This window comes from Lepidochelys olivacea, assembly GCF_965140295.1.
Source record: "Lepidochelys olivacea isolate rLepOli2 genome assembly, chromosome: 8".
Taxonomy (NCBI): domain Eukaryota; kingdom Metazoa; phylum Chordata; order Testudines; family Cheloniidae; genus Lepidochelys; species Lepidochelys olivacea.
The window spans coordinates 104,177,534-104,203,656 of NC_140418.1; the positions used below are offsets into that span (position 1 = coordinate 104,177,534).

The 26,123-nt window shown below is 40.7% G+C and overlaps 1 protein-coding gene across 5 annotated transcripts in view; it reads right to left on the reverse strand.

Annotated features, from left to right (window-relative positions):
- Positions 1-3,000: 3,000 nt before the first annotated feature.
- MAST2 (microtubule associated serine/threonine kinase 2) overlaps positions 3,001-26,123 on the reverse strand; it is a 402,444-nt gene continuing 379,321 nt past the window's right edge. For all 5 annotated transcript variants that reach the window (XM_084637854.1, XM_084637856.1, XM_084637855.1 and 2 more), the window contains 10 exons: positions 24,942-25,064; positions 22,987-23,096; positions 20,483-20,634; positions 19,115-19,413; positions 16,428-16,643; positions 13,268-13,494; positions 11,656-11,778; positions 10,354-10,490; positions 9,950-10,137; positions 3,001-9,265 (listed from right to left, as the gene is read on the reverse strand). In XM_084637854.1, the coding sequence (XP_084493980.1) occupies positions 7,209-9,265; positions 9,950-10,137; positions 10,354-10,490; positions 11,656-11,778; positions 13,268-13,494; positions 16,428-16,643; positions 19,115-19,413; positions 20,483-20,634; positions 22,987-23,096; positions 24,942-25,064 (3,632 nt within the window). In that variant the 3' untranslated portion in view covers positions 3,001-7,208. The remainder of the gene's footprint in view (positions 9,266-9,949; positions 10,138-10,353; positions 10,491-11,655; positions 11,779-13,267; positions 13,495-16,427; positions 16,644-19,114; positions 19,414-20,482; positions 20,635-22,986; positions 23,097-24,941; positions 25,065-26,123) is intronic.

Here is a 26,123-nt window from a genome sequence, read left to right on the forward strand (position 1 = left end):
CAGCGGTACCAGTGGGATGATTCCGTCTGGCCCCCAAACATGCACTGAGCATGGCATTTTGCAGGTGTCATGCATGGCAGGCAGCTATGATTCTATCTATTCACCTCACTGACAGCCCTGTCCCTTACATGAATATCTCCTCTGGAGAACACCTGAGAGCACAGAAATCAGAATTCCATCCTCTTTAAAAAAAAAAAAAGGGGGGGGGCAATAAAAATGATTAAACAAAATGGTATCAGAACCTCCTTTGCTAAAACATTTATTTCATTGCAGATAGCCACACTGCTTTTCCTTGTTTCTTTGACTTGCCTTTATTCTGCATTTGAAAGGAACATCGCTCACCTTGTGTACAGAAGTTAATAGGAGAGATGGAAGCTGCACTATCAAACTTTGGGGGTGGCAAACGGTCACTTTTTCCGAATGATGGCCATTTGCAGAGCAGGGCTAATCAGAATTAAAACAATTCGCTTAAAATACTGTATATTTCACAGGACTGGGAGGAACAGGACTAGTTTATATGTTGGTAAGCAGCCGTGATGCAACAGAAAATATAAAGGACAGTGTGGTTCAACTGTATTTACAGAAAGTTGTTTTTAATGGTTTGCCAGAGTATGGAAGAAATTATTATGCTTTGCTTTATGCCTTTTCTTCTTCCAGTTCCACTGACACACTAATTGCCTTGCTGCGTTGAGTCGTGGTGTAATTTTTTCGTCTATATCGATAAGGACATACACCAGGTATGTGGCACAGCACTGCAGACGTCAGATGAAATCCTGGCCTCTATTAAGGGCAAGTCTACTCTACAAAATTAAGTCAATCTAAGTTCCGTCGACATCCAGCTGCCGCAGTAATTGAATTGGTTTTACATGTCCAGACTACACTCCTTGAGTTGGCAGCGTACATCTTCATCAGGAGTGCTTGCACCGATTTAACTGTCAGTGTGGGGCATTGTGAGATGGCTTCTTAAAGGCAGGAACAGTCTATGTAAGCAATGCAGTGTCTACCCTGATATTGTGTCGACCTAACTACATCGACTTAAGCGCTGTGCTTCTTGTGGAGGTGAAGCTATTAAATTGGTGAAGTGGCTGAGTTACATTGGTGGGAGCTACATTTTAGCATAGACACTTACAGAGTTAGGTTGACTAGACTGCCTTACGTTGACCTCTCTCTAGTGTAGACCAGGCCTAAGTCACTGGCAAAACTCCTGCTGATGTCACTGAGCTCAGGACTTCACCCTTGATACATTAGGCAACAATTGCTCAGGAATGAGGAGGAAGGTAGTGCACGAGCGAGTGCTGAAAGAATATGGAACTGGTCAACGCTACGCTTGGCTGATGCGGCAACTCACGGTGTCGGACGCCATCAGGTGGTCTAGGGACATCTACATAGAACACATTACTGGACATCGGCAATACCAGGAGGGATGAGCTTGAGTGGCGATGAGAAGCGCAGTCAGGAAAGTAACAAATACTTTCCTCATGAATTGTATTTTCTAAATGGACAACCAACCTAATTCTCAATTACTGAGGGACAATCTCCACTCTGATATATTTTGCTTTCCACAACCAAGTATCTCTGTACAACTTTTCATGCGTGATGTACCCGAGTATTCAGATTCTAATATCTAAACTGTATTGTTAAATCTATTCACCTAAATTTGGGTTATTGCTGATTATGTGCTCTATGTATCATATGACTTTTAAAAAACTAACTTGTGAATTTGTGGATAATCTAAGCACTATACCCAGATGTACAGACACTCTTTTCTCAACCTATTATATATATTTTTTTAACATTAGCTTTAATAAATTTTTAAATCTATTCTTATTGACCTCATTAATGGCAGCAAACAAAAATGACCAGTGAGCTCAGCTCAGTCACAACTGATTTTAGAATTACGCCCATCCCTCTGAAAAGAAGGTAGGGGAGATCCTCTGAAGGCCTATCTACACTGAAGGAGTGCACAATTTCTAGGTCAACTACTGCAGTTAAGTATTTTAGGACTAGTTACTGCCAAAAAGATTCAGAGTGCCGCACTGTGATACTTTATCCATAGAGACAGTGAAGTATAAAATAAGTACAGAAAGAATGGTTAAGTAATTTCTGCTCATGATGCTAACCTCTCTGCCTTGTTACAATGGGTCATAGCACAGCATTGTGTCCTACCAATGCTTTAGCTGTTTGCTATGACACCCGCATCCTAATTGCAGGTACATGCATACATTGTACACAACATTTATTGCATTGTATATATGCATATGCACATATGCAGTATAAAATATAGATGCAATAATGCATGTTCTATTTAATTTGTTCCAATGACTGGTTCTGTCCCACAATGTTGATCCATGCACGTATCAGGAGGGCTATGCCCACACATGACTGCATGCCATGGTAGAAAGCGGCCAGCTTCCTCTGAGTTTGAAGGCTCAGAGGTTATGGTGGGGAGCACCACCATCATAATGGTGAGGAGCTAGATTTTATTTTTAATTTTTTGTTAAAATACATTATGCTTGGTTACATTACCTTTCCCCCCACCCCTTTTCTTGTTTTGTTGCTTTTTGCTTTCTATTGTAGCTGAACTAAGAGTTTTATCCTTCCTTGTGTCTCTTTATAAGATCCAGTGATGGGAATGGTCTGAGCCCACACAAGGGATTCTACACTAACCAGTCACTTAGGACAAGAACCAAGGATCTCAGTAGGGGAAGGCAAGTTTTGTGCAAAGGAGGAAACTTTTGGCTTATGCAGCCAACTGATCCAAGCAGAAAAAAAAAATCAGAAGAACTTGGAGAGAGCTTTGGATTTACCTTGATGTCACCAGCTTGCTGTTACTTTGCAGCCATCTCCATATGCTGTGGATTCATTTGAGTATAATAGCCTCAAAGCACACAGTGAAGCTAAACAGACTTTTTAGCTGGCAGCATGAAATGCATGGCAATGCTGCCTACATATTCTGCAGAAGATTTAAAATAGGAGACAGAAAATCAGGAAAAACAAGAGTTTGTATTTATGTAAAAAATTTATTTCAGAGGAGGATTTAAACATCAACATGCAGGTACAACATGAATAAAAATTATTGCACCGCTATTATGTGGCAATTGTTCAAGTTTCTAAAAACACTTAAATTCCACATCTTCCTCTTATCTAGTCAAGTGCTGAGTAACACAGCTTGACACCAGAGCCCAGCTTCAAAGCCACACTGACAGCCGCCTGGATATGATAATTGAACACAACGTAAACACACATGTCTGTCAAAATCTTCTACTAGAAGTACAGCATTATCCTTCACATCCAGTAAGAGAAAACCAAAGAAAAGACTTTATCCTCCCTGTGCAGGAAGAAAAAAATCTAAGTCACACCTTAATGCAGTGTGGATGTCAAGACCACAGGTCACGCCTTTTGCCCATCCCCCAACAAGCATTCTTTAGGATACTGGATGTTAAAAGCCTCTGGCATTCAACCCCAGGAGTGGTGATTACAATGCTACAGTCTAATATTTACAATAAATATCATTCATTTTTCTTAGATGCTACAGTTAAAAGGCAAGAGGAAAAATAACACTGAAATGAAGCATTCTGCAGGAATGCATCAGCTGGGTATAGAGATAAAAAAGGATGACAAGGGTGGGAACAAATTATATATGGTAAATTCCAAAAGCAAAATGACTAAAAGAAAAACAAAACAACTCGCACCCAAACCCACAAACAAAATGAAAAAACCTCAGGAAAGTAACATGCTTAGATGGTTAGGTCTCTCTCTCACACACACACGTTTTACCTCCCCTTGTCCAATTCAGTGTTCATTGTGGTGACCAGACTCAGTCGGTAGGATGTTTTGTATCGCCAGAATGACACTCAACTTGCACTCTGAAAAGCCATACTAACATACACACACACACCCCACCCATGCACACAGATATTAATTTCCAATGTCTCATCTCTCCCATCTCTAAGATTGAGTCAGAAAACTATTTCTTTAAGTTACTATTTCGTTTTTCAGCCAGACAGTGATAAATCTTGGCATGTATCTGGTTCATCGTCACAATTTTCCATGGAAATCTTCTCTCAGCTTTTCCCAAGAGCTTTGCTAAAAGGTGCCAGAATGACATCAATTAACAGAGTGGGGACTGTGCGTACTTGGCATCTTGGGCAACGTTTTAATTGACAAGGGATAGGGACTGTGAGGCTGGTGAGGTCCACCAGTAATGGACCTTTCCCTGGCGACACCAGCCTACCCGGGCTTTCAAATGGTGGACTTTTAAAATCGAACCTATTGATTTGCATCTGCTATACAGACACTGGGTGGCTAAACACGCACCTTATACTTTCTTTGGCCAAACATTCCTTTGGTGCCATCATACAAAAGCTGAAATGTGTCAGGCCCCTTCACAACCCTCCTCTGCTCAGCTGTGATTACTTAGGGAGTGATAAAACTGAAATTCACTGTAACAAGTCCTATTTTCAAAGGCAGGAGAGGCAATCTGCTAAAGGAGTAGTACTCTGCAGACTGTTGTAATGTGCTATGCCTTCTTTCTGGGAGCTTCCCTGGTAACCTCCCAGACAAGTAGCTGTGACCCCTCCATATCTGAGCAAAGGGTCACAACACTCTTAGTAGGCTAGAATTGACAGACCATTTAGACACAGTGCTGTTTATTCTCACACAAATTATACTGCATTATTTTTCATGGGCAATTTGTCATCCACCCAATTGATGAGTGCCATGGGAGAGGGATGGTTCACTGCTTATTTTATATGTTCAAACAAAGACCATTTGGGTTATATCTTAATATAAATTACCTCACATGAGATCTAGGTGTGCTTTGTATATAATTCTTATAACCCAAGGCAGACATTACACAGCACTCCCATTACAAGGCTATCTCCATGGTACAAGTTCATATAAGTAATTAAATGTAATAGATTTTCCAAAAATTATCGGGCATCTCTTAGAGGGTTAGTTTCTGACTATGCACATTTTATATTAGTCTGTACTGCCAATTGGACCTTTGTTCTTGAAAACTTCTTAATCGATCGACCCACTGGGAAGAAACCCAGTCAGATCAGTTAGCAGCAGCAAAACCTGCACTCACTATTGTCTTGAAATCAACACAGGATGACACGCTTATCAAAATAAAGAGTGCTTCAAGAGGTTGGTAAATGAAAGACACTGATTGGGCAGTACAAAGGTCGTGATTCACAATTGCAAACCCATGTGCATTTGACTAGCTCATGCATTCCAGTGCAAGGATCAAAGACACAGTAAGTTTATCTTTAACAGTCACTGTTGGAGCTATTTATGAATTGCTTGGGAGTGTTGATGCTTCTCTTAGTACATTAAGAAGCCTGTGCATTCTTAACAGCATTACAGTAAATGCACACACACACACACAGAGTGAACAGTTCCATGAATATAAAAAAGAACTCCAAAACAAAAGTTGGTCCAAAAATAAAATCTCAGCATTCAAAATCAGTTATAGAATGAAAAAAATGGTTACAGAGAAAAAGGGAGGACAAGAAATTCAGAGATTCCTGGAATTGGTGCATCACGAATTAAATCAGGTTGAAAGAGAGATGGGAAAATTGTATTCCTATACAAAAGATACATTTAGGGAAAATAAGTAGAAATTCAAAGTTCAAAAGAGGTTTTCATAATGGAAAAAAGCGGTAGAATGAGATTGGACCAATAGATGCGACTCTTTGTCTGGTGTACTGCTGCAAGTACAGTCACCATTCAGAAATGTTCCTATCAAAGTACACCAATGAATTGGGTAACTAGATATTGTAGGCTATCCACACACAGATATACTCAGACAAGGCTGGAGTGAAAGCCAAGAGCATTCTATGATGAATGACAGTAGCATTCTTTGACAGTAGGCTTTAATTGGCTAGAGTAAGGAAATGGCTTACAATGCCAGAGATATGTTATACTACGTATTTATTAGCGTTTTACTACAGATCTAATCATCCCCCAAAATAATGTTATTCAGAACTGGTCACATTTAAAGCAAAGGAATGCTAGAACCCAGGAGATAATTGTAATTCTTAATGGAACCGGGTGAACTGAGCAGTGGACATGGTCTAGCTACCAAAGGTAAAATCTTGAAATACCATGTGTGTCGTTTTGAAGTCTGTTTGCAGCTCATCCACATAACTTGATGAATCAAAGGTAACAACACTTCTTAGCACTCTCTGAGAAGAAAGGCAAATTCAGAACCCTGGCTGGGTTTCTCACGCTCTGTTTCAGAACTAGCAGGAATACTTAAGCTCCCCGAGATGAACTACTTGGATCCATCCTAAGAGGGAGAGGTCTCCAATGCCCATATGCCATGAAGTTAACATTACTTGGGACGTACTTGAGAGTGCTACAATTATCAGCATTATTATTTTTAAAACAACCATGTCCCTCCATGTGGTGTCACTATTTGTTCTGGATCAATGCAGACTAGAAAGGCAGGCAGCAAAGGGAGGGAGAAAACTCAATTAAAATGTTAAAAGATAGAGGAGAGAGGTGCCGTGCGTCCTGTAAAACAAAGTAAAAATAAACCATCCCGGAAAAACATGCTACAGATTGGAGACTTGCTTCTTTGAGCTTTCATTTGAGAAACAGGTTTTTAAAAAATAATGTTTAAAAAAAAATATAGGACTGTTCCTAGGACTGGAGGATATGTAAAGTGACAGAGAAAAAGAGGATCTGGGTTGCATTGAAGAGGGCTTGAATTTGCAGGATAACCTATTAACAAGGTAGTTTTTTTTTTTCTCCTTGCCATAGGGAAAACTGGCTTGTAAATATCTGAAAATTTGGGAAACAATGAATGCAATTTGAAAGAGAAAGTTGAAAAAGTGAGAGATTTTAATGTCAGCTGCCTATTTTGCACACAAAAGTCTTTGGGATCTGAAATAAATGCAAAACTGGAGGGAAATGCACAGCACACCCCAAATTCAGGGCAAAATAAAGAAAAAAAAGTCAAACTATTTTATAGCTCTGCTTTAAAGATACCCTGTTCCAAAGAGACCTCAAATGGCAAGCACACCATGTACAAAAATAGAATTGCAAGGATGAAAAAAAATGCAAAAGGCAGTATGAAAAAACAACCCTCCCAAAAATAGATGTACACAGTTCTATTTCGTATTAGTGTATATTACAAAATTCAAACATGCAGTCTATTTCTGAAGGTAGAATTCTCCAGTGCACGTATTCCAGGGACCCTGCTATGTTTTCTTTATAACATTTTCATGTGACAACGGAAAGTCTTGTATTTTTAATTGACCTCCAGCCTCTTTGCTTTTTTCCTGCATCAGAGTCTCCTCTTTACAGAGCTTCAGACTGCCATCTGGCAGAGGAGATGCCCTAAGAATCTCTCTTCCAGGGGCATGTGGTAGATCTTTTGATGGAGAAGTTTTCCTGTTATCCCCCAAGGCTTCAAGTGCTTTAGAACTGCCAAAACCTGGCTCTTTTTTTGCTGTCAGAGAACACGCTGGCTCCCAAGACTTTGCTGGACTTATTGACTCTGTGTAGGGTGCACAGGTTTTAGTAAGATTGTCTGTGCTAAGAGGTTTTGCTCTTTCTCGACCTAATCCCACCTTTAATGTTTCCTGCCTTCTTTGTTTTGAATCTCTCTTACAGGACAGGTCCATTTGGGGGGACTCTTTATCAGTTTCCAGCTTTCTAGTACCCAACACGTCAAGCTTCGCTGGGCCCAACACACTTTGAGCTACAGTTTCTAACTGAGACACCGAAAGGGGCATTTCACCATGGGGAGTTGAGGGTGCAGCACCTGTTGCATTACTTGGGCTAATTTTCCTAGCATTTAATTGATTCTTGCCTTGTGAAGAGCCCTCTGCATGGCACGAGGTTTGCTGTTTTTCAGCAGTAGGACTTTTTGGAGATGTTTCATTTACATTTGCCAGATGTTGAAATCTGTTGCTCTGTTCTGTAGATTGAAGTTCTTGTTTGTGATCTGTTTGTCTGCAGTCTGTTTGGCTTATTGATAGAGGAGAGTTTATACCCACTGTGCAACAAGTAGTAAGTGCTAGTGAACGCTGGTTTTTTTGACTGATTTCTGTTAACACGGACTCCTTTGGAGCATCTTTACCATGTGACACCCCTGAAGAGTGGATCTGCTCAAACTGAAGGATTCCCACTGGTGGGCACTTTGTATCTTCTATGCAATCTATACTTTTCCCCACAGTGTATTTGATGCTCTCATAAGAGGCATCTTCTTGACTAATGTGCTCAAAGGTTTTGTTTTCTGGCAATTTATGCTCTTTTGCTGTTGTTCCTGACCCTGGCAGTGGCTTTTCATATTTGCCAGATTCTCCTGGAGATGTTCTGGTAAGCATCTCTGACTGTGACTGGGGTATGCTAATTTGCAGTGCCTCTGAGACAGCCTTAGGTGGCTGCTTTGTTACCTTCGGCAAGTCTGCTGTACCTTTTGGATCATCAGTTAGAAAAGCATCATCCTCCATATAGTCTTTGCTTTCCCGTTTAGAAGAAAACTTATCATCATCATTAGAAGAGTTGGAGCCCTGTTCTCCTCTGAAGGGTTGCCTTTCCAATCTTCTCCCATCTTGACTATCCTCTGAACCATCATCTGTTTCATCTTCAGAGGAATCTACTTCCCTAATGGCCTCCTGCTTTTGTAGCGACTCTCTTCTCTCTACTCTGTCTTGTCGAATAGCACCTAGCTTCCTGGAAGATGGCTTCTGCAGTGTCCCTTTTTCCGCTAGCCCAACTTTACCTCCTGTTGCTTCATTCACAGACTCCTGTAAACTTTGGAGACTAGGATCCCTTTGTAGCATCTCCTTCTTAAATTCAGAATGGGAGATATCCAAGCTATGTTTGCGAGAGGAAGCCAGCTTCTTTTCAGAAGACAGTGAGGCAGCCAGTTTCTCAGCTGACTGGACTCTCTTCAGCAAAGGAGACCTGGGTGGCTCAGCGCTTTTGGGTCTGGAGATCTGTCTTACCAGAGGTGGGGAGGAATGTAATTTTACAGGAAAGGACTGAATAATACTGGAGCTGCCTACTGAATGCCCTGGCAAAGGAGAAGGTGAACGCTGTGGCGATGTGGACTGTGGGGTTGGTGAGGGAGTGTGAGCTAGTGGTGAAAGAGGGATGTTTCCCGCAGATTTACGCCTCGGAGATCTATATTGGCGTTGAAGCTTTGGGGCTAGTCCATGTAAAGAACTGGGTCGGATGTGTCCAGAGCTGGCTGGAGAGTTGGGAACACTGGAACTGGGGGAGCTGCTCTGGGAAGAATTTCCACCAACTTCAAAAAAAAAAAAAAAAAGAGAAAAGAAAAAAGAAAAAAGAAAAGGAATTTTTTTACTATTTTATAATTAAAAACATTCATGCTATGCTTGTACAATGGTAAGAAGAGCCGTTTGTCACATTACCCCAAGGTATTATAGTAAAGATATTACAAGGTGGCATACCATTGTTCCCAGTAGAGCTACTATGGGATTGTCACATAATCAGTATCAGAAAATACTACAGGGTATTTCCCAGAAACTCAGTGAGAAAACATTCTCTTACTACCGTATTAAGCCATATGTACATAAAATCATGCATTTTATCATTGTTATTGTCAGGATGCAAGTTTCTTAAAATTCTCTGTCTACTGGCCAAATTTTCAACTATGATTTTTTCCACATTTCAACTATTTTTCTCTTATGTATTATTATAAAAAAAGGTAAAATACTGTGGAAAGATCATAACTTGCACCACACATCTGCACTGCTAAAAGAGCCACCCATGTATATAATGAACAAAGACTGACCTTTTTCATGATTAAACTTTTATCTACCCACAGCAAAGACAGACGTACACAGAAATTACTGCTTTGAAGTTCAAATAAATGTAAACTCAATATTTGGTTGGTGGCTGTTTTATATTTTGCTTTAAAAATGAAGCCATTAAAAATTAAAATCCCCTCTATAAACAGTTTTTTTACCTGAATGTACAGACTCGGGAGTAGATCTGTAGCTCTGCGTAGGTGACCGAGGGGACAGGTTGTGGGTTGGAGAACCGGGAACACTTTCTCCAGAAGACAGAGAGCGGTTAAGTGAAGATAAACTGCGGCTAGTGTGCAACAATGACACCTGCTTTGTGATCTTCCTGAACAAAGAATTCTTCTTCTTACTGGGAAGATGAATTAGAAGTTACTCATTTGTCAAACCAAAAGATTTATTTATTCTTACAGGCACATCTCTCTCACTCAGTTTAGAGGCGTGATGTAAATAACAATGTGTGCTGACACAAACTTATTGCATGGAAATTGCTTTGACAAGGTCTACCTACCTCGGGAGCATTTAATTTTCAAAGTTTAAAAAATATATATATATATATCAAGCTCACCTTTCCTGCCCATCTTTAGTTTTGCTTTTCTTGTTCCTTCGAGCCATCTTAGATTTGTAGCTGGGCTTCCGAGCTGGCCCAACTTTGATTGATGTGTTCTCAAATGGGGAAGTAGAGATAGATACCTTATTTCCACTCTGTCAGATACAAGAGATGGCAGTTGTATAGAATAAGATTGCTTTTGGCAGTTCTAGGTGTTGAGCAAGTGGATTGCTAATTAATCACAGGCTGACATGTTTTACTCCTTTGACTAATCCCCTTTCCCTCTTTGAGTCTTCATCTAGAGCAGTAAGATGGACCTCTTTCGTCAGGCTTTCACAACAGATTAAATCTTGGTTTCCTAGCTAACTGGTACAGCTGCACAGAGTAGAAGGTGCATGGGCTTTGACCTCTCTTACTGAGATCCTGAATGCCTCAACTTACGCCTTGTAAGACACCAAGATATCATGGTGATGGTGCCAATACATACTACCAATGAGAACTACAACAATCATCTTCCTTCTAGAAATTCAGACAAAGCAGCATTCTTTGGCACCCAAACCTGTTCCCTACTTATGTGTCTGACCCTTTCTTCATGCTGATAGATTGACAGATACACTGAAATGCACCAGGCATCCATCAGCATGAATCTACACTGACTGTGTCTAAAAGCACTAGCCTGGTCCCCTCAACTTGTATCAGAAAAATCCCTCATTTGTTCCATATGTGCAAACCCCACCAAAGGCCTGTCTCTTGGAACTGTTAAAGGGTTCATTTTATTTCCATAAACGTACTCAGCAAACAAGGAGGTATCAAAATACAAGTCATTTAGCTAAATACTTCAAGACCAGCTATTACAAAGACTCTTTTAAAAACAGTATTAAGAGCTAATAACATTAACAGCCTAAAGCAAAACAAAATTAATGGGAAAAATGTGAGGGTATTTCTTAAAATGATACGAGGGGATTATTATAGTTACACCATATTAACCTGTTGACTGCTTCCAAATTTATCATCAAAGTCAAACAAATGAGCATCTCTTCTGGTGCCAAATATACCTGATAGGCAGTTACTTTCCACAAACATCAATGGAATGTCAGTTTAAAGTGGAACGAGACAATTTTGGAGACTTCGGGAGAGACTAATAATTTCTACCTGGCAATGGGATTAAAGCAAAGGATTTTTGCAAGGCTAATGTTAGGAGCCAGGTATTTAACTTACATTTAAAATGATCCTCTGACAATCAGATACTAACTGTGTTTTAAATCAGTTTTTAGGTATATACTGTCCACATTCTGTAATACAAGCATGTTCCGGCCCTACCTTCAGGATCAGTTCCACCACTTCAGTATGCACCAGTCCATGGACAGACTCTCCATTGACATGGGTTATCAGATCACCTTCCCGCAGACCTGCTTCATTAGCAGGACCTCCTTCTTCCACATGCTGCCAATGACAGGGAAATGACTTACTTGAAAATACACAGGAACACGGGAATAGCGAGACTGTACCAGACCCGACGTCCATCCAATCCAGGATCCTATCTTTAACAGTGACCAATGCTAGATGCTTCATAGGAAGGCGTAAGAACCTCACAATAGTAGATGTGGGATAATCTGCACCCCACAGGTCTCATCCTGATCTCTAAGAGTTAGAAATTGGCTTAAGCCTTGAACCATGAGGTTAAGTGTCCTTGCAAATTTTTGATCATCATTAATTATCACTCTGAATATGCTTGATATCCGTATAGATATAAAGAAAATTAAGCCCACTGAGCTTCAGAATTAAACATCCTAGAGCACATATCTTGGAAGCTGGCTAAAAAGTCTTGTAGCCTCATTCTCCTGTCAGCCAAGTTTCCAGGCATTGAGATTGTACATATCATGCATCTGACTCCAAACAAATTATTTTTCCACCTCCCATCCTTTAGCACAGTACTTTCTCTAAACCGTGATGCCCTAATCATCCCATAAGATTTTTCCCCCCATTGGTGATGATGCCATACCCACATTAAAATAGGGGCCTGCAACATTAAGGTGAGGCGTAACTTGTTGCAGCAGCTTTCTCTTCAACGTGGACTGAAGAGGTTGCAAGCCACAGTGCTAATAAATACAGAATTTTTCAAGGGAAGCTACTATGAGAAAAATCCAGTTCCAGATTGTTTTATGCTGCTCATTAAGTAGAAAAATAATGATCACCACCACATACAAAGACTGGCTTTCCTAATGAGGTCTCCAAAACACTGATATAGAACGATATTAAGAAACCATTGCCCTCCACCCTCTCTTATAATTCTAAAACAGTGCATTTTAAATAATATACACCGTTTTGGGGAATATGATTATGGTTAACCGTCATTGCCAAAGAAAGATCACACAGATCATATATTTGTAAGGGGAAGGAAGAGAGATATGGAGAAGCAGACAGTAAGATCACTTGGCATAACACAGCTAAACTGAATGCCAAATCGCTGGACAATCAATGTAAAGGCACAGATGGTTTAAGGCATGTAATCAACTCCCAGTGGCTGTCTTGAAAATTCCAGCAGACTGCGTTGATCTAAGCAAACTATCACTGCTTACACAGCTCAGGATGAATTAACTGTAATTGACCCTCATGTGACAACCCCAATAGAGAGCAAGAGGAGTTGCACAAAGACACATGCTTTAATATATTCACCTCTGGTAAAAGGAGACAGACCTACGTTACCAGTGGTGGAAAAAGCTGTTGTGATTTTTGTGATGGGGTTGGACTGTTCCTGATTAAAAACCCCAGGGGTTTTTAAAAGATTTTGTCTGTCAAAAGACTCCTTTGGGTCTGAATTAGGAGAGGGGATACATGGCAGCAAAGGACAGTTTATAGATTAAACCTGCAATCTGGAAAGAAAGAATTCCCAGCCCCTAAGAGCATTCTTATTAGAAAAACAGTGACTTACCCAGACCATGTGATGCACAGCGTAGACGTCACTATCCCCCATGTAGACTCGAATAGCACGAAGGGTAAAGCCATATTTCTTTCCAGCCCGATGGATTATGATTGGTGGTTTTGGGTTTGTGATAGCAGGAGAAAAGTCTCGGCTTGGTGAGGAGTCCCTTGAAGATGGGTTGGAGGACAGAGAATGAGGTGACATTGGACTAGCCAATGGGGAGCAAGTGTGGTGATCTACAGTGATGATACAAAGGAGTGCAAATTAGAAAGCCTGACCTTCAAAGGGAAATATAACTCCTGTTAAAATTCTAATAGGAAATGAAATCTTCCTTATGTTTTTATAAAGCTAGTGAAAGCGGCATTAAAAATTCCTTTAGTATCAAATGTATCAAGGTTCATTTCCTGCAGTCTTTTTAATTAATAAGTGCTCTGAAAGGTCAAAATCAGTGCTGTTTTCAAAAAAGCGAGTACTTATTATGTACTTAGTATAGCATTGTTGTTTGTCATCTAGAATTACAGCTGGGTCAATGTGTCCATTTTGAAAAGCTATTTTCAGGGATTTCATTACTCAGCCATAAATATTTGCTCCAGGCAGAATCCTGGAGTATACAGTTTCAGTCTACCAAAGATTTCTTTACAATATTTTATATAGATACATGATTTTATATATAGGGAATAGCAGTTTCTAGATTAGAGAATACACTGTTCAAATAAATAGTAAACATGGTGTGGGTCACTTTTTCTGCCCAATGTAACTCAAAACCAACCTGGGTTTTAAAAATGAAATTTGATATGAGGTTGGACTACAACTGGCTCAAGGAAGTTGTGGGGGTTTTAATTCAGAAGGGGCAAAATATTTACAAGTAGGAAGTAGCTAATGCAGGAATCATAGAATCATAGAATATCAGGGTTGGAAGGGACCCCTGAAGGTCATCTAGTCCAACCCCCTGCTCGAAGCAGGACCAATTCCCAGTTAAATCATCCCAGCCAGGGCTTTGTCAAGCCTGACCTTAAAAACCTCTAAGGAAGGAGATTCTACCACCTCCCTAGGTAACGCATTCCAGTGTTTCACCACCCTCTTAGTGAAAAAGTTTTTCCTAATATCCAATCTAAACCTCCCCCACTGCAACTTGAGACCATTACTCCTCGTTCTGTCATCTGCTACCATTGAGAACAGTCTAGAGCCATCCTCTTTGGAACCCCCTTTCAGGTAGTTGAAAGCAGCTATCAGATCCCCCCTCATTCTTCTCTTCTGCAGGCTAAACAATCCCAGCTCCCTCAGCCTCTCCTCATAACTCATGTGTTCCAGACCCCGAATCATTTTTGTTGCCCTTTGCTGGACTCTCTCCAATTTATCCACATCCTTCTTGAAGTGTGGGGCCCAAAACTGGACACAGTACTCCAGATGAGGCCTCACCAATGTCGAATAGAGGGGAACGATCACGTCCCTCGATCTGCTCGCTATGCCCCTACTTATACATCCCAAAATGCCATTGGCCTTCTTGGCAACAAGGGCACACTGCTGACTCATATCCAGCTTCTCGTCCACTGTCACCCCTAGGTCCTTTTCCGCAGAACTGCTGCCTAGCCATTCGGTCCCTAGTCTGTAGCTGTGCATTGGGTTCTTCCGTCCTAAGTGCAGGACCCTGCACTTATCCTTATTGAACCTCATCAGATTTCTTTTGGCCCAATCCTCCAATTTGTCTAGGTCCTTCTGTATCCTATCCCTCCCCTCCAGCGTATCTACCACTCCTCCCAGTTTAGTATCATCCGCAAATTTGCTGAGAGCGCAATCCACACCATCCTCCAGATCATTTATGAAGATATTGAACAAAACCGGCCCCAGGACCGACCCTTGGGGCACTCCACTTGATACCGGCTGCCAACTAGACATGGAGCCAATGCAGGAGTATTGTAATGATTTAAAAATTATATTACAAATGAGCAGCTGCAAAACCCAGCTCCCCTCTTACATGGGTGTGATTCAACTGGCCTATTGGCTAAAAGCTATTACAGTTGTTACTAATATTAGCAATAACACATGTATCAAAATAGTCTTACTATACTTAGATAAGCTGATAAAATAATTTACATTACAAAACATATACAAAAATATGAACTGAATGCACAACTCCTGTATTCGTCTAGGAAAAACTGCCACAAAGTGACCATTAAGAAACACCTGCTGAGCCATCTAGTATGTATTTACCTGACAGATGAGAACAGTTCTGTCGGGGCCTCTGCTGGATATAAGCATTTTAGAGAATTTCATGAGGGAGATGGTAGTTAGAAAACCAACCAACCCTCAAACGACAGGAAATGAAATGCAAGTCACCACAATGGAGCCAAATAGCAATCTTCTATCTGCCTCCTGGGTTCCAACAGAGACATTATAGCTGGTATTGCTCTCTCAGGATATTGTGCTGGCCTGGCACACTGGCTGCAAATTGCAGGGGCGTTCCTGGTCTCTTATTAGACAGGAACAAGTGAGTCCCTGGGACTTCCAGTAAGGCCTTGAGCTCTATAAAGGGGAGGTGGGAGGTAGTGGGCACAAAGCAAGAATTCCTCCCAGAGAGACGTCCGCTGAACCATGGCCCTTTCTACCCTGTTTGACAGAGGCTTCTAACAAATGCCACAACCTGGTGCCAAAAATTATAAAGATATATCCATATCTCTATATACACACTGTTTAGTACTAACTTACTTAAATGTATTCAACCCTCTCATCTGAACATTCCTGGAAACTGAATGTGCCAGATATGCATGATTTCAACAAAATGTTAGGGATATCAGGTGCAGAGAAGTAGCAGCAAAAGGGTTAAACTTGTTTTGTCTGTAATTTTAATAGATATTCTTGCTGCATCCTTGTCTAGAGACCAGCCAAAGTTCTTGGAGCCAATTTAAACAAAAGAAGCGGTTATCAAGACAATGAGACACAGCTGTCAATTATGGTATCTGTAGTCACAAGATCACAAGTACATCTCTGTCTTCAGCAAAATAACACTCATTTTTTCCATGTAAGTGGCAAATACGCAGGAGTCCCAATTCCTCTTCCCTCAGGAACAATACCTTTATTGGCAGGAGCAGAAAAACAGAGGTCCTGTCTGCACGTCTTTTGTTCAAGGCATTCACATTTTTACAATATCTAAATGTGGTTTATTTCTTACCTGAAGGAATCAGGAGGGAGAGGGCTGTAGCTGATGCTGATTTAATCACTTTGTTGACAGGTCTCGAGGTACGTTTCTCCCCCGATTCCCCAGAGAGCAACCGGTGCCGTGCCCGCCGCACTGCCAAGTCGCTGATGGCTTTTGGAGTGGTAAAATCTGGACCCTCATAGCTATTGCTACGAATGCGCTGATCAGAGAAATCTGTAGTGCTTCCAGCTACAGTTTAAATTAAAGTCAATTAGAACCACAGGGAATTCCTAACAGCATATTCCCCCGCAGGCAAAATATAGGACATCAAAGTCATGTTTACATGTAGTCCAACAGTGAATTTTCTTCAGAAGCAAGCCCAGGTCTTGAGTTCTTATTTACAGAAATTTATAACCACTGGCGTTCTTCTGTATGCTGAGAATTACCTGTTTTTCTTTTGTTGGAAAGCCAGTTCTTGAAACCAAGTGCGGCAGTAAAAGTTAGATGAAGCCTAACTCTATAGCACAGCTTTAAAGTAGTAAACAATTCTATTTAAATGGCTTATATGGCAAATAACCAGGGGAGGTTTGAGAAAGTACTCTCATTATTTTTATTATCAGCAAGAACGGTCAACCTTAAAGGCTGCAACAGCTGAACTAGGCTTTATGCTATTTACAGAAGGACGGCCATACTGGGTCAGAGCAGTGGTCCATCTAGCCCAGTATCCTGTCTTCCGACACAGGCTGGAAGCAGATGCTTTGTGGCAGAGGGAGGCACAAAAATTACATTAGAAGAATTTAATTAACATTGCAAAGTCAAGAACTCAAAAATTAGGAAATGCTTGTGCAGCCTTTCAGCCCTCTTGTGTGTATGCATTATGATTGTACCGTCTAATTCAGTGTTTCTCAATCTATTTACCATCGTGGGCCGCATATGCAGCTTCTCTGTTATGTGGGCCACATCCACACAACATACACGCTACCTGTATGGCCCTGAGGCTGTCACATGGGCTGCAGCTGTGTGCTGATTGGGCTGCAAACAGCCCATGGGCCACAGGTTGAGAACTACTGGTCTAGTTACATGATGACATACCATTTTCCCCACAGGACCCTGCCTCATTCCATGTACAGAATGGATGGTGCTCATGTAGTGAGCAAGTGTTCAGTATTTTATTTTATCTTCTTTGTTCAATGTATGGTCCCAGGCCTGTCTTACTACACACTGTTCAAACCCTTCTCTGAGGACAGAATTATTCATTTCCTCCTGGGCTTCTCTATAGTGCCCATCACTATAATAACTGAGTGGGTCACAAACCACTCCTGGGAGACATGGGGGGTTATTATCCCCATTCTACAGATGAGGGACTGAGGCACAGAATAATTAAGGTCAAAGGTATCCACTCATTATGATTGGCCAAACTGAGGCACAGATGAGCTAATTTTTCAGAGCACTTAGCATTATATAGCATTTCACATGTTCAAAGCACAGACTTCAGTTGCAACTGTGAGCACAGCACTTCTCCAAATGAGACCCTGGGTCTCAAGTCAGCATCCAGAAAAGGAGGAACAGCACAGTAAGTGATCATCAGGGAAACGTTTGGTTTAAGCAACTGGACTGCCATCTCATAGGAACTCTGGGATAAAATCCAGTTTTCCAGGGCAGCATTCATCTATGACCATGATACTGTTTTTTCTCTTCCTGCAGTTCCCTGCCTCATTCACTCCACACCTTCCAGCTTCTGCAACAAATGAAGCAGGGGTCTATAGACAATAGTCTCCTTCACTACACAACCCTGATTCATCCCCACAGCAGGTCTGTCCTGTGCACTGTATGAGGCAGGGGCCCTGTGGAAAATACAGTATGTGATCATGTAATTAAAGACTGTTATAATGCAAATGCACAAGGGAGCCAAATTAAGGTTGCACAGGCAATCTTAATTCTGCAATTTTCTATCTTTTGAGTGCTTGACTTTGCAACTTTAACAATGTTTTTTTAACAGTTTTTTGGTAGGCAATTTCCAAGGTTTTTAATAAAGCATGCTGAAAAAACAAACTCTGTCTTGTGACATCATATTAACATCCCCAAGGGTCATCAGCAGGGTTGGTACCTATAGATCCACTGCACAGACCTCTGTTACTTGAGCTAATGGAGTAACTGATAGCAGTAGTAGGTTGTCATCCTCTATGTGGATCACCATTAGAGGGGTTTGGGACACTTTGCCAGTGGATTTCAAAGATATTTGCTCATAACAGAGGAGTGGTGAGACTGAGAATTCTTGGTTACATTCTAGGCTCTGGAAGGGAGTGTTCTCTAGTGGGCACAGACTCTTCTGCCTATTTCCTCTAAGTTTGACCCATTCTGCCTTGTCCCCTCCAACCAGTCCCTGTCCCAGTCCTGTCTATTCCCTCCCCTGGTTCCTTGTCCCGGTCCCATTCTCCTCACCCTAGCCAATCTCAGTCTCCACTTCTCCGGCTTCTCATCCCAGTCCCAGTCTCCTTGCCCTGTCCCAGTCTCATTCCTCTTTACTCTCCATCTCAATCCCCTCCCCACCAGCTGTTCCTTGTTTTCCCCTCAGTCCTAGTTCTCTCCCACACACTCTGGCTCCTTGTCCGATCTGTCTTACCTCTCCCATCATCTGCTTCCCCCTACTCCACTGGTTCTCAGTCTCAACCTCCTCTCAACTTCTCGATGGCAGTGATCCCATCCCACCAGGTGCATACCTGTCAGGGTTGAGCTGCTGATGGTTGACGAGGGTGTTGTTGGCCCATCCTCATCTAAGTGCAGCTCTCGCTCCACAGGTTGTTCTGGAATTGGCCGGGGGAGCCCCTCACGCGACTGTACTGTAGATAGTAACGTTCCATCGGGCTGTTGCTTTTTGGGGGCAAGTCCTTCTTCCTCAGCTGAGATGGCGAACCGGGGCATGTCGAGAAGCCCCGAACAACGCCGCCGAACAGTAAGAGGCGGACTGGAGTCACTCTCTGTGTGTGAGGATTCAGACACGGACAAGCGCTTACGCAGTCTGAGAGAAAAAGCATGACCAGGTCACTGGGCTGGGCTGTGATAATTCATAACGCCGAAGGACAAGTGATGGTTACTGGTTTACAAGCACAGAAATAATGAGCAAACTCAAGCCAAAACAATATGATTCCAGGTTCAAGCCTCCCAATTTGGGTAGTTGGGAGGTGAGCTAGGGAGGAGGCTTGGGTTTAGGGTTGTTGTTTGGATCATTAAAAGTTATGGGTATTTGCAAAATTCAGACCTGGATTATTTTCCCTTATTAACCTTTTAAGATAAGTACAAAATCAAACAAAATACAATGCAATGAAAGCGATATAAATTATTACAACAATCGTTATTACCAATAACAGGGCAAAGAAATGCAAACACTTGTACCTATCATCTTATGCTTTTACCTGCTCTTTTTTCTTTTTTAGACTTATTTTTATAACTTTTAGCAGGATCAGTTTATATTAGTTACACATGTAATCTATCAAGTGTTCTTAGTAAAGGTGTAGGAAAGACATTCTAGATCACAACCACATTAAATGCATCCATATGACACCATGTTTTAGCGTATGATCCCCCATTCTATAACTTGTATAGTTATTTTCTCCATTAAGCTGAATCCAACAATTATTCCAATCATTCTGGGCACAAGGGAGGCATGCTGGATTTCTATTTTCTGAGTATTATTACATTTTGCTAACAGAGATGACAGGATACAATTATTTCTTGTATTCAGCACTGTGGAAAGACCAATATTTTTCTAATTTGTGGCAGGAGAGAATGTGGGGAGAACTAGATTTTGAACCCCTGGAGGTTCAGACAGGTTTGGATTGGGAATTTTGGTTCAGGCCCATCTCAGACTCCATTCTCAGGAAGGAAGCTTTGCTTACGAGCAGAATACCTTTTGCTTTATTTTAAATATTCGCTGTAAGCTTACATAATGTTAGAACTTAACGAGATACTTTTAAGTAGTACACAGATTTTACACTGAATTGCAGCTGTAAGAGTTTCTGATGTCAATGTAGACGGGGAAAAAAGCCTTCTTTGTGGTTAAATAAAAAGTACAAGTCTAATAAACTCACATTTCAGGAGAGCCAATCACCCAGCTGCGGTCCCGACTTTTCAGACCACTGAGGCTGTCTAGCCGATCATCTTTTTCCTCACTGAGACTGCGCTTAGTTGGCGGTGTTTTCTTCTCTTCGTGGATGGAAAGACGTTCCATACTGCTGTACACCTGCATATCGCAAAAGCACTTAAGTTCCATCTGTACGAAGCATGCAGTAAACAGTCCTGCAAGTCCTTATCTAATCAAAAGGTCTTTCTCTCCCAGAATGGAAGCTTGGTTTAAAACCTGAACTTGGCAATGTTCTCTGATTAGCTAATGCAGGACCCAACACAGATGTGATATGCTCAGGCAACGTACACCGGGGAGAAGGGAAGAGGCAAGATTTGGAACGGTCAGATATGTCTTTCTGCTGTAATACCTACACTCAGATATTCGGTTGTGATGCTACAAAGGCCGTTTATATATGAAAATTTTAAAGAAGTTGCTTAAACAGGCTCCACAAAGCACTGAAGGCTCAAGGCTGACATCTAGATCTTGACATCTTACCAAACAAACTCAATTCAGCATCTTGCTGCTGACCTCATTTCGTTACTGTGATTCTATCAACATTGCCCCAAGTTTACTAAACCTTTTCAAACAAGAGTCTTGCCCTCTTTATGGAATTTTCCGTGCTGCTCACAGCTCAACCAATGTGCATCTCTCTGCTGTACAGTGATATTTTAAATAATTAAACAATTAACCAAAAAAAAAAACCCTTTTACAACTTTTAAAACTGTATTTGATTGTGGACCTGATTTTCATAAGAAGAGATTAATAAAAATGCTGTTATTAAAAATTCAGCACATCAACAAGAAAACTATTAATTTATTTGGCTAAATTGTCAGACAAACTTTTCAAAATATAAAGAGATTTTTATTCTTCCCATTCTACTGATGTTGTAGCATTTTCTAAATTTAAACATAAATGTATTGCAGTGGACTTTCTCTGCTTGTGTCAAAAATACTGAACAAAAGTTGCAGCCAAACAGATTAATTGCTGTTCATAACAGGGGGATATGGTGGAAAAAGAAATCAAGACTTATGGATTTGTAAAAGCCTGTTCAAGGTCCCAACTAATTCTCAGGTCCAATTTTAGTCTTACTTATCGTGGTGTAAACCAGAAGCAACCCCACTGAAGTTAATGCTAGTTAAAACCATTGAGATACCTGAGCCAGGTCCCCAGAGAAGACTGGATAACATTACAACCCTCAAGGCACTTTCAAATAGGGCACTGAGATACTCTCTTTCACTGTTATAAAGAGGACTATTCTCCATGTCTACTGAAGGTAGGACAAGTAGTAATGGGCTTTATCTGCGGCAAGGGAGATTTAGGTTAGCTATTAAGAAAAATGTTCTAACTACAAGGGTAATTAAGTTTTGGAACAGGCTTCCAAGGGAATCCCCATCACTGGAGGTTTTTAAGAACAGGCTGAACAAAAACCTGCCAGGGGTGGTCTAACTTTACTTGGTCCTGCCTCAGTGCATGGCGCTGGACGTGATAACTTCTCAAGGTCTCTTCCAGCCCTACATTTCTATGATGCTATGATACAGGGGTACTGTATGGTTTCAGAGTAGCAGCCGTGTTCGTCTGTATCCGCATAAAGAAAAGGAGGACTTGTGGCACCTTAGAGACTAACACATTTATTTGAGCATAAGGTTTCGTGGGCTAAAGCCCACTTCATCAGATGCATGCAGTGGAAAATACAGTGGGGAGATTTATATACACAGAGAACATGAAACAATGGGTGTTACCATACACACTGTAAGGAGAGTGATCAGGTAAGATGCGCTATTACCAGCAGGAGAACAGGGGAGGGGGGGAAACCTTTTGTAGTGATAATCAAGGTGGGCCATTTCCAGCACTTGACAAGAATGTCTGAGGAACAGCAGGGGGAGGGGAATAAACATGGGGAAATAGTTTTACTTTGTGTAATGACCCATCCACTCCCAGTCTTTATTCAAGGCTAAGTTAATTGTATCCAGTTTGCAAATTAATTCCAATTCAGCAGTCTCTCATTGGAGTCTGTTTTTGAAGTTTTTTTGTTGAACAGGCCCACCAAGGAAGGAAGAGGTCTGTGTGTTTAGAACAAGTTCAGGTCTGTTTACATTCATGATGGAACAGCATTTGGACCGCATGTGGAGCCCCTCACAAAATGGACTTGGGTTTTTATTGAATATCAATAGGAGACCTATTTTGAGACCTCTTGAACCCCACCTGTTATTTCAGGGCAACCTAGTATAAACGTTGCAGTACTACCATGTGTACAGAGTCCATTATTGAAGATAAACTACTGCAGTACAGACAGCTGACACAAACCATGGTGCACTGTCCTTTTTGTCTAAAATGCCTAAATTCAATGAGCGATAAAGACTATGTGGCCCCTTCATGTTATCTGAACATTGTTTTTTTTAAAGGGCAACTCATGACTAACAGAAAAATCTAAATAAGAATATGATTTTAAACAAACCAGTATGCCCTTACCTTACTGAACCGTGGTGAGCAAGATGAGAACTGTCTAATTTCTACATGATCATCATCATTTGTGTCTTCATCTTCTTCTGAATCTAGGTGCTGGTACCGTTCAGAACGAGCTATGAACAAGGACACAAACTGCAGTATAATTAACCAGCACCTAGAAAGCCCATGCCCTTTGTACTTTCTAGAAAGTATGTCAAACAGTAACTGATGCTCACAGGATCAGTTTGCACATAGCAATTCCTATTTGTCTAGCTGCAAAAGTTGCCTGTTGTAGAGCTTTGAGTATTTTTGATCATGAAGAATATCTTCAGTAAAGCTGTGCATGTGTGCAAATAGACTTCAAATATACACACCATTTTGCTCTTCCTATTCCTTTAAACATGTACTACACTCTATTCTTGTTTGTTTAGTGTATATAACTCCTTAAGATATATTACACTGTAAAACTGACTGATCCTCAGCAAAGCATATAGAATATATATATATAAAATATAGATTCTGGAAACCATAAATTCTAAGAAAAGGAGTACTTGTGGCACCTTAGAGACTAACAAATTTATTAGAGCATAAGCTTTCGTGAGTTACAGCTCACTTCATACTAAGCTTAGTGCTTACTAACACAAACAGTCCTATTAAAGGAAATGGGAATACAGTTTACTCTGTCTTGTTATTTCCAATTTAGTGGATTTAGCATTGTGCAAAGTTCATTCTGGACATGTGCAAGCCTTCATTTTGTAATACATTTACTTAAAAACTATTCCTCTTCTTTCACCTACAACTGCAAGTGATTACTAGGCAATTGCCAATTTTTTAAGGAAGTCTAAACAGAGCTATTTTTGAGTGAAAACATCTAAAATGCCCCCCAAAATATTTTTGAGCTCTGCGATCATACAATTCTAAACCAGCCCAATATAAATTTTTATAATTTGGCAAAAAAAAAAAAAAAAAAAAAAAAAGATCCCCAGGCTGAGCCACATTTGCTGCATTGCATCAGCCAGAAAGGATTTCTTTCAGGAGTTATAAACCTTGGTAAACTAGTAGTGCTTATGATAGCAATGCCATCTCAGTTTTCCGATGACCATATAAAGATCCTTTATGACATGAGAATTCTCCCCAACAGAGACTCATGCCATGGCATCCCCTCTGTCCAGCTAAGCATGCTTGGACATTTGTTGCTGTCCGCAGAGCTTGTCAGCTGGGGATTGCTAGAAAATAAAAAGGCACTTCTACCCACGGGAAGTAAGCTCAGTGTCCCTGCACCGTATCCCACCATCACTGTCCCAGAACCAAAGCACTAGAGATCTAACGTGATCACCCCACTGCACTAGAGAGCCAAGCTCTACCTAACTACAGTATTTCAACCAGCATCACCACAGTAAGGTCTCTCTCACTGTGAACATTACTGTAATAACTCCTTTACAACGTCAAAGGATTTTTCCTTCCAACGTATGAGTTAAATACAAGTTAAAAACTAATATCACCCAAAAACTGTAGCGTGGAAACATGCACATGGACTGGAAGAGTCATCGCATCTGATGTGCTTAATCACAGCAATCATTTTAACATAACCCAGCACAGTGATGTTCATGTGAACAGAAAGAAGGGAGGACCACAAAAAAAAAAAAAAAATTACACACAGCTAAATACCTCTATTAATGAAGTGAAGAATTTCCAGGGCTCTGAGAACACTGTGGCCGAAAATGGGATACAACTAGGCCACCAATACCAACGAAGCATGGAATAATTTTCATGCAATTCTGATTCGGTTCCAAACAAACTCCTCTCTTGGGACTCAATATAGTACTTTTTACAGAATATCAATCAAATATATTTTATTAAGCTGGTGATAATGATTTTCATTAAGCAATTGACAAAATATAAATTAACTATACATAAGAAATATGGCCCACATTAAAGATGATACAACTCAGGCTGAGTCAGAAGCTCTTCTTTCTTACTGTCAAAGTAGCTAGTGTCATCCTCAGATTCCAGCTGTGGAATAAATTCTGCTTTCTGTCGAAGTAATCCATTCCAGTCCAGATCTTTAAAGAACCGGTGCTGTTTCACCTCAAAGGCACTACCTGAAAAAAGAGTATTTTTCTAACATTGCTCTCACGTGTCAAAAAATTCTCAAGGCATAGGAGAAAATATGGAAACGTATTTTCATCTAAAACGTATTTTCTGAGAATCACAGGAAACTACACTTGGGTTCTTTGCCAATGTTGTGATAACAGATAAAAACTGCACGATTTACACCCTCTTAATTTAAACACAACACATGCCTACATTGGCTGGAAAGCAGCATCTCCAGTATAGTTCTGCAGTGTAAGTCTCAAGAGTGAGAACAAATTAATGAAAAACCTTTAAATGTGATCTTGTTCACATCAAGTGTATGTGCACTGTTTTTGACCCTGATTCTGCAAGGCACTTAAAGATATGAGTAGTTCCACTGAATTCAAAAGTATTAAAATTAGGCATGTGTTTAAAAATATCTTCTTGAATCACCATCTTTGTTGTTAAACTCTGGGGCTTGAACACTGAGAAAGAAAAAATATGAAAAGATCATTTGCCTGCTGGGGTGTGGACATTTTAAATGAAAACATTGCTCATAAAAGGTATCAGTTTTGTCCACAGAAAAGGCCTGGTATGAGAAAAGAAAAATAAGGTTTGTTGACTGAGAGCAAAGACGCCCACTGTGGTGGCAGTTTTAGTGGAACAGAATCTGTCCACCAGCAATGGAAATAAACCCATCTATGCATTTTACATATAACAAAACACAACACCCTTAAGGTGGCGATGACTTTCATCCACCACCTGTGGGGTCTGGAGTTGAGCTGATGCTCGCTCTCGATATGAAAGGCTTTATTTCACATGACTGATTCTTGAACCACCCCGCCAGCAAGTGTACACTTTGAAATCGTTCTGTATTTGCATTTTCTAAAGGCTACATATAAACTGAATTATGAATTTGAAACGAAATGCGAAACGAAACCAAACCAAACCCAAAAAGTTAGTGAAAAAGAGGAACTGCGCCATGAGGCTGCAGGTCAGGCAGGAATTATTGAGACTGGAGTGTCATGTGGAAGTTAGCTGAATACATCAATGGTTCCCTAAAATTTTAAAAGGGAAAGTCCTAAATT